At 50.6% G+C, this 15098-nt stretch overlaps 1 protein-coding gene and 1 long non-coding RNA gene across 10 annotated transcripts in view; one reads left to right on the top strand and one right to left on the bottom strand.

Moving 5' to 3' along the window:
- Positions 1-15098, bottom strand: part of LOC106993976 (uncharacterized) — an 83527-nt gene that overhangs the window by 49794 nt on the left and 18635 nt on the right. The gene's annotated exons all lie outside the window — the stretch shown is intronic.
- The window catches only part of RNF43 (ring finger protein 43), a 66369-nt gene that overhangs the window by 48796 nt on the left and 2475 nt on the right, over positions 1-15098 (top strand). For 6 of the 8 annotated variants that reach the window (XM_077970954.1, XM_015119152.3, XM_077970950.1 and 3 more), the window contains 6 exons: positions 7889-7963; positions 8083-8214; positions 8850-8954; positions 10670-10831; positions 11363-11465; positions 12442-13797. In XM_077970954.1, the coding sequence (XP_077827080.1) occupies positions 7895-7963; positions 8083-8214; positions 8850-8954; positions 10670-10831; positions 11363-11465; positions 12442-13797 (1927 nt within the window). In that variant the 5' untranslated portion in view covers positions 7889-7894. Of the gene's footprint in view, positions 1-4892; positions 4996-7262; positions 7349-7888; positions 7964-8082; positions 8215-8849; positions 8955-10669; positions 10832-11362; positions 11466-12441; positions 13798-15098 lie in introns of those variants that run through there. The other 2 variants (XM_077970951.1, XM_077970956.1) reach the window with 2 other exon arrangements.

Below are 15098 nucleotides of genomic sequence, written 5' to 3' on the forward strand. Positions count from 1 at the left end.
ACTAGCACCAGCAGGACTTTTTGACCTTCATCCCAGCATGTTCCCCATCCCACCTCCTTCCCATCACTTGGGAGTTCCTGAGTCCCTTCCCCTGCTCTGCACCAGAGCAAAGAAGGGGTCAATTGAAGGGATTTCCTCTTTTAGAAATATACACTGAGCATGTGCAAGAACAGCAGAGATAGGCCGGGCGCGGTGGCTCACGCCTGTAATCCCAGCACTTTGGGAGGCCGAGGCGGGCGGATCACAAAGTCAGGAGATCGAGACCACGGTGAAACCCCGTCTCTATTAAAAATACAAAAAATTAGCCGGCGCGGTTGTGGGCGCCTGTAGTCCCAGCTACTCGGGAGGCTGAGGCAGGAGAATGGCGTGAACCCGGGAGGCGGAGCTTGCAGTGAGCCGAGATCGCGCCACTGCACTCCAGCCTGGGCTGGGCGACAGAGCGAGACTCCGTCTCAAAAAAAAAAAAAAAAAAAAAAAAAAAAAAAAAAGAACAGCAGAGATAGAAATCATTGCCCCACTCTTAAAAAGTTCACAATTTTCCCCTGAGATTGCAAACTGGTGGCCCATAAGCTGGGTTTGGCTTGCAGACACGTTGTGTTTAACCCTCACAGTGACTTTTCAATGTGTAACTTAATTGCCACATTTAAAAATTAAAAATGTTTATATAAAAGCTCAGTTTTTGCCAGGCACGGTGACTCATGCCTATAATCCCAGCACTTTAGGAAGCCGAGGCGGGTGAATCACGAGGTCAGGAGATCGAGACCATCCTGGCTAATACAGTGGAACTCCGTCTCTACTAAAAATACAAAAAATTAGCCAGGCGTGTTGGCAGGCACCTGTAGTCCCAGCTACTGGGGAGGCTGAGGCAGGAGAATGGCGTGAACCCGGAAAGTGGAGCTTGCAGTGAGCAGAGATCGCACCACTGTACTCCAGCATGGGCAACAGAGCGGGACTTCGTCTCAAAAAATAAAAAACCTCAGATTTTCAGTTTCTCTAGAAGAAAGCTGCAAAGTACATTGCTGCAGGCCATGGTTGGTAGGAGCTGGGCTGGGGCTGCCCCTTTTCCACAGCTGTGGGCCTTCTCTTTTGCTATGCTCCACCCTGGTCTGCTACCTCACAGGACCTTTAGACCTTTGCCTGTGACTCCTGCTTTAACTAATAATAGCAGTTACTGTTTTCTGTGTGCTCACAATGTGCCATGTGGACGTGGGACAGATTCTTTGTATGTATGATCTCATTCACTTTTCAGAACAATCCCAGGAAAGGTAGGCATTATTATTCTCAATTTGACGTATGAGACAAGTGAAGATCAGAAAAGTCAAGTAACTTGCTGGATGACACAATTAGGAAGGAATGGAGCTGAGCTTTGAATCCAACCCTGTCTGTTTCTCCAAACTAGGCTTAATCTATCTGTGGCCTCCCTTCTAACTGGAAAACTGAATATATGTGTGGAGTGTAGTTAGATTGTATGTGGCACACATGGGTATGCCCTCAAGGGTGGTAAGAGAGGAGAGTGACACTCCTGGCCTTTGTGCTAGCTTGTTGTCTCAGGCCCAGATCCCTTGTGGATATCCTGGTTCTTCTGGGGGCAAGGAAACAACCTGGATTCTTACCTCATCCCATGGAAGGCAGGGATGTGGGCAGGATTCTGAATGTGGGTGAAGATATTCACCTGGCCTGGCCATGCTGACAAGGAAGGGGACTCCAGAGGTAGTGGGAAGCAGGGGGTCAGGATGCACTTAGAGCTCTGAGCTGGGGAGTGTGGCATCTCTGCAAGGCCGTGAGCCTTCATGGCAGCAGAGTTGTTAGGCTGCAGCACCTGCCCTACTTCTGGATGTTTCATTTCTCTTAACTTACAAAATATGGGCAAATGGCACTCATTTATTCATTTGGTAAACAAGTTCCCAGTGCCTGTACTACATTACATAGTGAGTGTGTGTGTATGTGTGTATGGTGGGGGGAGAAGAAGGGTTCTGAGAAGCTTTGCTGCTATTGGTGGGAGCTGGGCTGGGGCTGCCCCCTTTCCACAGCTGTGGGCCTTCTCTTTTGCCTGCTGCACCCTGGCCTGCTACCTCCCAGGACCTCTAGACCTTTGCCTGTGAGTCTTTGAGCTACCTCCAATATTTCAGAGGTTCCACAGGCTTACCTCAAATAGTTGGTTTTGTTTTGGCGGGAATTCTATTAGTTTAACATGTTAATACAAGTTATCTCATAAGAAAATAAATTGTAAGTAATAAATGCAGTTAGTTTGGTAGAACATCTGTTCTTCTTTTGAGACAGAGTCTTGCTCTGTCGCCCAGGCTGGAGTGCAGTGGCTCCATCTCAGCTCACTGCATCCTCCGCCTCCCAGGTTCAAGTGATTCTCCTGCCTCAGCCTCTCGAATAGCTAGGATTTCAGTTGTGTGCCACCATGCCTGGGTAATTTTTTTTTTTTTTTTTTTTTTTTTTTTGAGACGGAGTCTCGCTCTGTCGCACAGGCTGGAGTGCAGTGGCGCAGTCTCAGCTCATTGCAACCTCCGCCTCTGGGGTTCAAGCCGTTCTCTACCTCAGCCTCCCAAGTAGCTGGGATTACAGGTGCCTGCCACCACACCCAGCTAATTTTTTTTTTTTTTTTTTTTTTTGAGACAGAGTCTCGCTCTGTCGCCCAGGCTGGAGTGCAGTGGCCGGATCTCAGCTCACTGCAAGCTCCGCCTTTCGGGTTTACACCATTCTACTGCCTCAGCCTCCGGAGTAGCTGGGACTACAGGCGCCCGCCACCTCGCCCGGCTAGTTTTTTGTATTTTTTAGTAGAGACGGGGTTTCACCGTGTTAGCCAGGATGGTCTCGATCTCCTGACCTCGTGATCCACCCGTCTCGGCCTCCCAAAGTGCTGGGATTACAGGCTTGAGCCACCGCGCCCGGCCTAATTTTTGTATTTTTAGTAGAGACGAGGTTTCACCATGTTGGCCAGGCTGGTCTCAAACTCCTGACTTTGTGATCTGCCTGCCTCAGCCTCCCAAAGTGCTGGGATTACAGGCATGAGCCACCATGCCCAGCCTAATTTTTGTATTTTTAGTAGAGACAGGGTTTCACCATGTTGGCCAGGCTGGTCTCAAACTCCTGACCTCCAGAGTTCTGCCTACCTTGGCCTCCCAAAGTGCTGGGATTACAGGCATGAGCCACTGCTCCCAGCCGAACATCTGTTTTTCTTAAAATGTGACTCATGAGAGGTATAAGGGAAAGATGGGGTCTTAGGGGAGGAAGAATTTGGAAACCACTGATCCCCTGCAGCTCTGCTTTGGCTTTTCCTATTCGTGCCAATGGTATTGTCACCAGTGACAGAGCTGGGGCTCTCAAGCCAGATAGCCCTGAGCTTGGAGCCTGGCTCCTCCACTTCCCCTCAGTGTGACCTGGACTTTTTTAGCTCACCTCTCTAAGCCTCTATTTCCTTATCTGTAAAAGGGGAATAATAATGGGACTTATAAGTAGTTAGGAGGATTTAATGAGACAGTACAGATGGAAGCTTTTAGCCCCATGCCACGTACATGGTAACCACTCAATAAATGATTACAATTATCATTACCGTCATCATCATTGGCATCATCATTCCGTGCTTTTGTAGTTAACAAGGTTGGGGTATTTTTCCTTCCATTTGTTTTCTCGCTTACTCTTTTCTGAAACCCTCACCATAATTCTTCTGGAGGCTTCCATTCTTGTCACCACCCCACTACCCCCTCCACCCTCTGTCCAGTCACCCAGATTGGTTTCTGTTTCTTTATTAGCAGCTCCACAGCCATCCTGGTGATAAGCCGGAGTCTTATCACCTTATGCCTGAACTCGTGCACTGGCCTTTTGCCTGCTAGAAGGAGCTAGATCTGGAGAAAAGCAGATGGGTGCAAGCCCTGCCTCTCTTACCATGGAGGCCACTACCTGGTAGTAAAGAACAGGCATTCTGAAGGCTGAGGTCCTGGGTACAAATTCTGCCTCCACTGCTTCTCAGTTGGTAACCCTGGGGAAATTATTCAGTTTCTCTGAGGCTCAGTTTCCCAACTCAGAAGTGGGGCTGATGACTGTCTTATAGAGTTGAGGAGTAAATGAAATCACATGTAGGAAACATGTAGTATTAATAATAGTTGACATAAGAGCTGGGTGTGGTGGCTCATGCCTGTAATCCCAGCACTTTGGGAGGCTGAGGCAGGCAGATCACAAAGTCAGGAGTTTGAGACCAGCCTGGCCAACATGGTGAAACCTCGTCTCTACTAAAAATACAAAAATTAGCTGGGTGTGGTGGCGCACACCTGTAGTCCCAGCTACTCGGGAGGCTGAGACAAGTGAATCACTTGAACCCATGAGGCGGAGGTTGCAGTGAGCCGAGATCACACCACACATCACTGTATTCCTGCCTGGCGACAGAACAAGACTGTCTGAAAAAAAAAAAAAAAAAAATTAGTCAGGCCTTGTGGCGTATGCCTGTAATCCCCGCTACTTGGGAGGCTGAGGCAGGAGAATCTCTTGAACCTGGGAGGTGGAGATTGCAGTGAGCCAAGATTGCGCCACTGCACTCCAGCCTGGGCAACAGGGTGAGACTCTATCTCAACAATAATAACAATAATGATAATAGTTGATATAATAGTAACTAATAGTTAAGCAACACCATGTGCCAGGCACTATTATAAATGCTTTGTGTGGATTCGTTTATGTAGTCCTCATAACAACCCTATGGATTAGGTCCTGTTATTATCCCAGTTTACAGAAAAAAAAAACAACAACAACACAGAGTAGTGAAGTGACTTGCCCCAAGTCTCACAGTTAATAGTTGGTATCAGAGCCAGGATTCAACCCTAGGCAATCTGGCCACTGGATCTCAACAAAGGTTATATTCCTTCCCCTTCCTTTCATCCTTCACTTTCAAGCCCAGAGGAATCTCACCTTTGCTACCGAATCTTTCCTGACCAGCCCAGGCCCAGCCAGCCCAGTAGGAGCAGAAATCCCTCCCTGGGGGCATGCCTCCAGCAGGTAGGGTGTCTGTGCATGCTTTCAACACCATCTAATGCTAAGTCTAGGTTTCAGGGAGGCACATGATGGGTGGAGGGAGAGGCCAAAGGTCCTTCCTGTCCCCACCCCTACCTCAAAGTAAGCAGCCTCACTTTTATCTGCTTTCTATATTGAACATTTGTGCCAGATTGTGTGTGTGTGTGTTGGTGGAGGGGATAGTAGAGGGGAGAGCCTTCTGGAGTGAAAAAAGGTGTGGAAACCTCTGTTTCTATTCCTTTGTGCTCTAGAATATTATTATCAGCGTTATAGCTTTATGTATTTGCCTTGTCTCCACAACTATATTATGAGCTGTTTTGGAGGGCCTGGCTTTTCCTGGCTTGGTGGCCTGGACACGGTAGGTGTTTCAGTTTTGATGAGCAGAAAATATATAGGGACTCTTGTCTGGAGAGGAAAATCTAAGGCCCAGAGAAATGCAGCAGCTGACCAGTGAGTCCTGCAAGTAAGAGGCAGAATTGCCAACTCACTCACATTGTTCTCTCTGTAATGGCTCCTGTTGCTAGAGGCTGTGGCAGCCTTGCCTGCTGCCCCTAGGGCTGGCCAACTCTGAAGCTTCCAAAGAGCTCTCTGGATTCTTTCTAAAACTGCCTTCCTGTCCTGAGGGCCTGCCTATCCTCTCTCTGCTTTCCAAATTCCAGTCCTCAAAGAAGTACTTTTTTTCCTTTTTGCCTCCACTTACTTTCTCCTGCAGGTGGACAGGAGGCATAGATAGCCCTAGATTGGACTGCTACCTGTCCCAAATCTTGCTTTTTATTCCTAGAATTCTGGACACAGGGACCCACTGCCTGAAAGTCCTGTTTGTTTTCCCCTGTTGGCCAATGCTCTGGGCTCTTTGATCACTTTTACAACTTTGTAATTATGGGCTGTAATGGGCTGGAGTGTTTGAATGTCACAGTAATTGCCTTCCACTGTTCCTACCCCAATTCTTCAAAGAGAGAGGGGAAGGGAAATAACAAAATCTCCAAAGAAGAAAATCTTTGCCCTTCCTCATGCTCTTCCAGGCCAGGGTGCGTCCAGGGTCTTGTTCTAGGGATGTGAAAACCGAGGCCTGGGAGTCCCAATTCTGTGACTACTGGGGTGACCTCTCCTGTCCTTTGGCCAAATCCCTGGAATAGGAGATCACCAGTAGGGTTCCCTATCAGGGATTCCTTTTCCCCTGGTACTTCTCCCATACCCTTGTTAGGAGGGTTCTGAAGACTGGAAAGTCTCTACCTGCCTGGAGTAGCTTAGATGGGGTGGACTTCCTGGGAGGAAGTGAGTAGGGAAGACGGAAGCCACGAACCTCTCAACTCCTTCAGCACTTCCATTCTGGAATTGACGGGTCCTGTGAATTTCCAGTCAATTAGCCTGGTAAGCCTGGGCCCTAGGCTGGGCCTAGCTCCTGGGGGAGGAAGGAAAGTTACCCTCCTGACTAAAATGGGGCCCCACTTGAGTGTCTCCTCTGCCTGCAGGCCGTGGGCTCTGAGTGGCCCCCTGGGCCCTGCCACTGTCTGGGGAGTGGAGAGCAGGGAGCTGGAGCAAGGAGAGGAGCTGCTCCTACCTAGCCTGCCTGGCAGGAGACCTGCCCTGACAGGCTCTCCCTGGGAAGACAGGCAGAGATCAAAGTGCTGAGCCTGTGAGTAAGTCCCAGCACTGGCTCTTCTTGCTGCCACCACTACTTGCAGGAGGGTTAACTCCTTCAATGCCTGTGGGAAGACCCCAGAGACTTTGGAGGGTGGGGGCAGTGCCCAGGGATGTAAAATCACAGCCTGACCATTAGAAGATGAACCTTTGCCCTAGGGAGGAAGGCTGGAGGGTGGCTGTGCTGGGCTGGGAGGCCCCAGGCCAAGGCCAGGAGCAACTCCTCACAGTGCCTGTTAGTTGTTTGCTGTTGTGTCTCCCCCCTCCCCCCACCTTTAGCTCTTATCTTCCTTTCCTTACTCCCCTCCCCACGCACACCCCCTGGATTCCTGCTTTTTGTTCTCTTTCTGGCGCTGCTATCTGTTCTGCCTGGTTGGCTAGATTCTGCTTCCTCAAGCTGGCTCTTGGAGCCTTTAGTGAACATGCAGGTGTGCCTGTGGGCACTTTCCCCTGTAGCTGCAGCAGCCGCTGGGGCTGACCTGACCAGTGGTGTTGATCTGGGACTAGCCCTTCGAGTCCCTCCCCACTTTTGTCTCTAATGCTGCCCTAAGGGAGAGGACAAAAGATAAACCACTGGACAGGGACTCCTCTAAGTCCTTGAATTGGAGCCAGAGAAGGACTCGGCAAAGTAGAGTGTGGCAGGGAGAGGGAGCCCATGAGATGGGCTGAGACTGGGGCTTTGTGATGGCGGCCTTGGGTGAGAGTGCTGTCCCAGGCTCTTAGACCTTTGCCTGAGCTGGGGAGATGCCCTGCAGGCAGGGCTGGGCCCTGGAAAGCCCAGCTCCCTCTGAAGGAGAGCTCTACTTCTCTGCTGTCCCCTTCTTCCTCTCTCTTCTCCTTCTAAGGGGTGCAGGTCACTCCTGCTCTTGGTGCTCACACCTCTTAGTGAAGGCAGGCTGATTGTACCCTGAGGACAGGAGCTGTGTCTTATTTGTCTTTTGTCCTAGAGCCAGGTCCACCACCTGGCACCCTGTAAACCCCCCTTAAGGATTTGTTCTATTACAAAAGGAAAAACTAGATATTATCCCTTGAAGGCAGTGGGGACCTGAGTGAGCTCAGGAGGCAGAAGAGGAGATCCTAGACCCACTGATGCCTTGCATAGGTAGATATGAGTGTGCAGAGGTGTGGTGTGGGCAAAATCCTAGGAAGGGATAGATGTGTGAGGGGTGAGGCTAGACCGTGGGTGGGCTCTATCCTTCCCTGACCTTAGCCCAACCTCTACTGTGTGCCTCTGCAGGCCCGGATGGCGGGTGAGCGAGGAGCCAGTGCTGTCCTCTTTGACATCACTGAGGATCGAGCTGCTGCTGAGCAGGTACCCAGGGACATTTGCGTGTTCAAGGAGGGGGCTGGATGGAGGAAGATAAAGCTCTCAGGGGAGAGGGAAGGGCAGGGAGAAGTCACAGCAGTCCTGTGGGCACTTTCCCCCTGTAGCTGCAGCAGCCGCTGGGGCTGACCTGGCCAGTGGTGTTGATCTGGGGTAATGATGCTGAGAAGCTGATGGAGTTTGTATACAAGAACCAAAAGGCCCATGTGAGGATCGAGCTGAAGGAGCCCCCAGCCTGGGTAAGCACACTAGACCTCCAGACCTTGCCCTGCGCTATCCCTACTTTGTCCTGTGGCAACTCCCACCAAAAGCCCTTAGACTCCTGGAGCTGAGAGAGATCCTGGAAACCCTCCAGTCCAACTTCATCCATCAGCTGTGTGCCTCTGGGCAAGTTTTCCCCATCTTTGGGCCTCACCTACAGAATGAACAGATCAGGACAGATGAGTTCTAAAGTTCTTTACAGCTCTGTGGCTTCATGGCATGGAATAGCAGAGCCAGAATGAAACCCTGGTCCCCTGATCCACGAGCCCTGGTTGGGGCTTCTCTACTGGCCAAGAACCTCTTCCAGCTGCTCACTGGCAAGAAACTCCCACCTTGCAGAGGGGTCCCTTTCTCTTTTTTCCCCAAGCACATGGGTTTTGAGATAGTACTTCTCCCAGCTGACATCCGGAAGACACTCTGAGTGCCCTTGGGTAGGGAGGGCCCACCTAATCCCACTTGCAGGTTCCTCCCTATCCCCTCAGATGGAGGACTCAAGGGAACCTCCAGCTAGCTATGTGCCTCCCGGGCCTCTGTGTTTCCTCCCGAATTGGAAGTACGACCCTCTCTTCTCCTCCTGGAAGTAAGGCCCTTTCCCTCTCTGCTCACTCCCCAGCCAGATTATGATGTGTGGATCCTTCTGACAGTGGTGGGCACCATCTTTGTGATCATCCTGGCTTCGGTGCTGCGCATCCGGTGCCGCCCCCGCCACAGCAGGCCGGTGAGCAGTGTGGGGTCTTTGGTGGTGGTGAACGTCTGCGCGTGTGTGGGTGGGTGGGGAGAAGGAAGGAGTACGTGAGGAAGGCACCTTTATACCTGTGAAACCATTTACATTGAAATACCCCAGCATCTGTCTTTGTTGATTTCCAGCAGCCTCTCCTTATATTACTCAAACATTCAAAAAGTACACCAGGTGCTGAGGGTAGTACAGTGAACAAGATGACAAAAAACCCTACCCTCAAAGAGCTTTTATTCTAGAGGGAGAAAACAGACAATAAACAAACTAAATAAGTAAAATCTATAATGTTTTAGATGGTGGTGTGTACTATGGAGAAAAAATGATAATGCTGACAGCAAAGTGGGAAGGGAATGTAAGGGAATAGGGTTAATTTTTTTTTTTTTTTTTGAGACAGAGTCTTGCTCTATCGCCCAGGCTGGAGTGCAGTGGCATGATCTCGGCTCACTGCAACCTCCACCTCCTGGGTTCAAGCAATTCTCCTGCCTCAGTCTTGTGAGTAGCTGGGACTACAGGTGTGCGCCACCATGCCCAGCTAATTTTTGTATTTTTAGTGGAGATGGGGTTTTACCATGTTGGCCAGGCTGTTCTCAATCTCTTGACCTCGTGATCCACCCGCCTCGGCCTCCCAAAGTGCTGGGATTACAGGCGTGAGCCTCCGCGCTCGGCCTGAACAGGGTTCATTTTTAAAATCAAGTCCAGGGAAGGCCACATTGAGAAGATGGCATTGCAGCAAAGATCCTAAATGGGAGAGGGAGTGATCTGTGCAGGTATCTGAGGAGAAAGGGATCCAGGCAGAGAGAACAGTAAATGCAAAGGCCTTAAGGCAGAAATGTGTCTGGTGTATCTGAGGAACAGCATGAAGGCTGTGACTGGAACAGAGTGAGACGGCAGAGTAGCTGATGGGGGCCCAGTTATATTGGACTGTTGAGGCCATTTATTTTTTACTGTGGGTGAAACAGGAGCCACTGGAGTGTTGTGAGAGAAGGGGCATCACGATCTGACTGAAGTTTTAATATGATCATTCTTGCTGTTGTAATGAGAATAGACTACAGGGAAGCAAAGCTGGAAACAGAGACACCAGCTAAGAGGCTATTGCAGGAATCCAGGTGACAATAATGGTAGCTTGGATTAGGAAGGTGGCAGTTAAGGTGATGAGCAATAGTTAGGTTCTAGGTACATTTTGAAGGCCAAGCCAACAGATTTAGTAATGGATTGATTGTGGGTTGTGAAAGGACTCAAGGATGGCACCAAGATTTTTGGCCTGAGCAATTAAAAGAATGGAATTGCTATTTGCTGTAATGGGGAAGACGGGGAAGACAGGTATGTGGTCAGAGATTAACCCATGGTTAAGAGGATGAGGCATGTAAGTTTGAAATGCCTATTAGATATCCAAGTTGAAATGTCAAGCAGCAGTTGGATAAAAAGTTTCTCATGGGTCATCAAAGGAAGAAAAGCTAATGGTATAAGCAGGTGGGTGGCCTGCACCACCATACCCGGCTAGTTTTGGGAGGGCTTGGCATGCTTGGCAGAGCCACATATGAGCTCCGAGGAGACGAACTCCCAAGGATGTTCAACTGGCCATGTAATCTACCTGAGTGACTGGGAACGGAGTCCAAGCTGGGGTCTAGAGAGGGAGGGAAGGGGAGCCCATGCCCCAATCTGACATGCCCCAATCTGAGCCTCATTCCTCTTCCCAGGATCCACTTCAGCAGAGAACAGCCTGGGCCATCAGCCAGCTGGCCACCAGGAGGTACCAGGCCAGCTGCAGACAGGCCCAGGGTGAGTGGCCAGACTCAGGGAGCAGCTGCAGCTCAGCCCCTGTGTGTGCCATCTGTCTGGAGGAGTTCTCTGAGGGGCAGGTAAGGCAGGTCTTGTGATTCACCTCCATGACCAGCCTGGGGAGATTGAAGCTGGGGGAGGGGTGGGCAGGCCTAGGGTCTGGTATGGGTACCCTGACTACATCTGTTTCCCCATGTATCCTGCATGAGGCAGAGATCAGGGACCAGCCTGAGGTTTGGTCACTTTTCTGACCTTCCAGTGAAAGAGCACTATTTTTTGTTTAGAGTGTACCACGTGCCAGGCTGCAGTGGTGCTTTGGATGCATTATCTCATTTTAGACCCATGGCAATGAAGGGTGGGGTTCGATTCATTTATCTTCATTTTACAGCAGAAAACTGTCTGTTACGAAATTTGCCCAAAGTCATGCAGCTAAGTGCAAAATCCAGGTCTATGTGATACCAAAGCTCATACCATTCCTATTCTACTGTGAGGTCTTTTACAAGTAGATAATAGCAAGAACGAGAGGCCTAAGGGAGTTGGGGAATGTTCTGATTCCTGGCAATTCCTATGGCTACAGAAACCTTTGGTTTGGACCCCCTCTTTTTCTCCAGGAGCTACGGGTCATTTCCTGCCTCCATGAGTTCCATCGTAACTGCGTGGACCCGTGGTTACATCAGCATCGGACTTGCCCCCTCTGCATGTTCAACATCATAGGTAGGAGGTGGGCCAAGGGCTCCCCCATGTGTAGGCAGACAGATCTAGAATGTGGCTTCCCTTTGGGAAAGGGTTGCAGCCGTGAAGCTGGCGAGAAAGCAGAACTGCCACCATAGCTGTATAGGCTGTACACTGCTCCAGAGTGCCTCACTTGAGGTGAAGGGTCATTCACAATGTAAATTTATTTGTTTGTTTGTTTGTTTATATTTTTTGAGACGGAGTTTCGCTCTCATTGCCTAGGTTGGAGTGCAAGTGTGAGTGCAGTCTCGGCTCACTGCAACCTCCTCCTCCTGGGTTCAAGCGATTCTCCTGCCTCAGCCTCCCAAGTAGCTGAGATTACAGGCATGCACCACCATACCCCGCTAATTTTGTAGTTTTAGTAGAGATGGGGTTTCTTCATGTTGGTCAGGCTGGTCTCAAACTCCTGACCTCAGGTGATCTGCCCACCTTGGCCTCCCAAAGTGCTGGGATTACAGGCATGAGCCACCACGCCTGGCATGTAGATATCTTTATTATTGTAAAAATTATTTGTATTTCATGGCAAGTTTGTTGATTCTAAATCTGGCGATTTGTATGTTTATTATTCCAATTTTCTGGCAATAAAATATCATATTCTAACAAAATCAGTATGTTAAGATAATTTTATAAAAGATGAAAGTGAAATAAATATCTTGAGAAAAGAGACCCTTTTTCTAAGGTACCCATGGGTGCCCTATGGGCTAGCAGTGGCCCTGGGTGAAAGAGCTCCAAATGGCTGATGGGAGGATGAGGGATTGATGCGCACAGTGGCCCTCCCCGGGCAGACAGCCTGACTGGAGGGAACGAAGGAGTCCCAGAGCACAGGCAGGTTAGGCACGTCCTTAGTCCCCCAAACTCTGAGCTCACAGGCTACCCAGGGTCAAATAGATTAGCTACAGCCATGTCTTTCTGTAGGTTTGTAGAGTTAAACATCTGTGCTCTTGGTTCTTTTTTCCAGAGGGAGATTCATTTTCCCAGTCCCTGGGACCCTCTCGATCTTACCAAGAGCCAGGTCGAAGACTCCACCTCATTCGCCAGCATCCTGGCCATGCCCACTACCACCTCCCTGCTGCCTACCTGTTGGGCCCTTCCCAGAGTACAGTGGCTTGGCCTCCACAACCTGGTCCCTTCCTGCCATCCCAGGAGCCAGGCATGGGCCCTCGGCATCACCGCCTCCCCAGAGCTGCACATCCCCGGGCTCCAGGAGAGCAGCAGCGCCTGGCAGGGGCCCAGCACCCCTATGCACAAGGCTGGGGACTGAGCCACCTCCAATCCACCTCACAGCACCCTGCTGCTCGCCCAGTGCCCCTACGCCGGGCCAGGCCCCCTGACAGCAGCGGATCTGGAGAAAGCTATTGCACAGAACGCAGTGGGTACCTGGCAGATGGGCCAGCCAGTGACTCCAGCTCAGGGCCTTGTCATGGCTCTTCGAGTGACTCCGTGGTCAACTGCACGGACATCAGCCTACAGGGTGTCCATGGAAGCAGTTCTACTTTCTGCAGCTCCCTAAGCAGTGACTTCGACTCCCTAGTGTACTGCAGCCCTGAAGGGGATCCCCAGCGAGTGGACATGCACCCTAGCGTGACCTCTCGGCCTCGTTCCTTGGACTCGGTGGTGCCCACAGGGGAAACCCAGGTTTCCAGCCATGTCCACTACCACCGCCACCGGCACCACCACTACAAAAAGCGGTTCCAGTGGCATGGCAGGAAGCCTGGCCCAGAAACTGGGGTCCCCTCGTCCAGGCCTCCTATTCCTCGGACACAGCCCCAGCCGGAGCCAGCTTCTCCTGATCAGCATGTCACCAGATCCAACTCAGCAGTCCCTTCGGGGCGGCTCTCTAACCCACAGCGCCCCAGGGCCCTCCCTGAGCCAGCCCCTGGCCCAGTTGAAGCCTCCAGCATCTGCCTCAGTACCAGCAGTCTTTTCAACTTGCAAAAATCCAGCCTGTCTGCCCGACACCCACAGAGGAAAAGGCGGGGGTGTCCCTCCGAGCCCACCCCTGGTTCTCGGCCCCAGGATGCAACTGTGCACCCAGCTTGCCAGATTTTTCCCCATTTCACCCCCAGCGTGGCATATTCTTGGTCCCCAGAGGCACACCCCTTGATCTTTGGACCTCCAGGCCTAGACAGGAGGCTACTACCAGAAACTCCAGGCCCCTGTTACTCAAATTCACAGCCAGTGTGGTTGTGTCTGACTCCTCACCGGTCCCCGGAACCACATCCACCTGGGGAGGGGCCTTCTGAATGGAGTTCTGACACCGCAGAGGGCAGACCATGCCCTCATCCACACTGCCAGGTGCTGTCGGCCCAGCCTGGTGAGTTTTCAGGGGGAAGTGGATGTGGTAAGGAGAGGAGACTAGAGCTGCATATTTCAGGACAGGTGAAGTCAGCCAACAAAGGGTTGATGGAAGCTGAGAAGGATACAGCAGAGGTGACAACCAAAATACTTAACCATCAGGACAGCATATCATGCTGACTAGAGTGCAGGAACATCCCAGCTCTGCCAGGTGCTACCCCTTTAGTTGGCAGATCACAGAGAAGTCCCAGGGAGGTGCTGGTGTGGCTGAGGCATCAGAAAGGCACTTGGAAGGCTGGGTGTGATGGCTCATGCCTTTAATCCAAGAACTTTGGGAGGCTGAGGTGGGTGGATCCCTTGAGGCTGGGAGCTCAAGACCAACCTAGCCAACATGGTGAAACCCGGTCTGTACTCAAAATACAAAAATTAGCCGGGCATGGTGGTGGGCACTTATAATCCCAGCTACTCGGGAGGCTGAGGCAGGAGAATCGCGTGAACCTGAGAGGCGGAAGTTGCAGTGAGCCAAGATGGTGCCACTGCACTCCAGCCTGGGTAACAGAGTGAGACTCTGTCTCAAAAAAAAAAAAAAGAGGCACTTGGAGTGGTCTGGGGTAGCAGCTCAAACGTAAGTGTTTCTATATTTTAATAACTGGTTTAGTTCTACCAATGCTCACAGCTCAGTATTAGTTCTAAATACAAAGAAGGCCAAGAAGTGTTCCTTGGGGAGAGCTATAGTAGAAATAATTACACATAACCATAATACGAGGCTATATAGGAAGAGCTACGTGAGTAACGAGAAAAAAGAGAGAGAGAAACCACAGGTGGTCCCCAGCAGCCCTGTATGGCCTTAGGTTTTCTTCTCTTCCCCTGTGGTAAAACAACAGGAGGACTTCCCTTTGACGCATCATGATTAATAAGACTGACCTTAATTTCTTGGGGATTCAGTGCATCCCTATACTATAACAAATGGTGATCATGTAAATTCTCAACTTTAACATGGTATTTACTTGCCCACATATCTCTCTTTTCCACCCAGGACCTTCCACCTTCTACTCTTCCCCATCTTCCCCCATTGTGCAGATGACACAGTTCTTTGTATACAGCCTTCACTAGAGCCCTTCCACCCCAGGAGGTGACCCAGAGGTCCTGAAATATTCTTCAGTGTAGGAATTCTTCATGCAGGACCTGGGAGCTGCTCTCATCCATTCATGCATTTATTTGTTTCCTTCCTCTTTCCCTCCTTTTTTTTCTTCTGACTATATGCCTGCTTTGTGCTAGGTTCCAGACTAGGCTCTGGGGACATAGAACTTGCCAATCAGG

Source organism: Macaca mulatta, chromosome 16, assembly GCF_049350105.2.
Source record: "Macaca mulatta isolate MMU2019108-1 chromosome 16, T2T-MMU8v2.0, whole genome shotgun sequence".
In the NCBI taxonomy this organism is placed as follows: Eukaryota; Metazoa; Chordata; class Mammalia; order Primates; family Cercopithecidae; genus Macaca; species Macaca mulatta.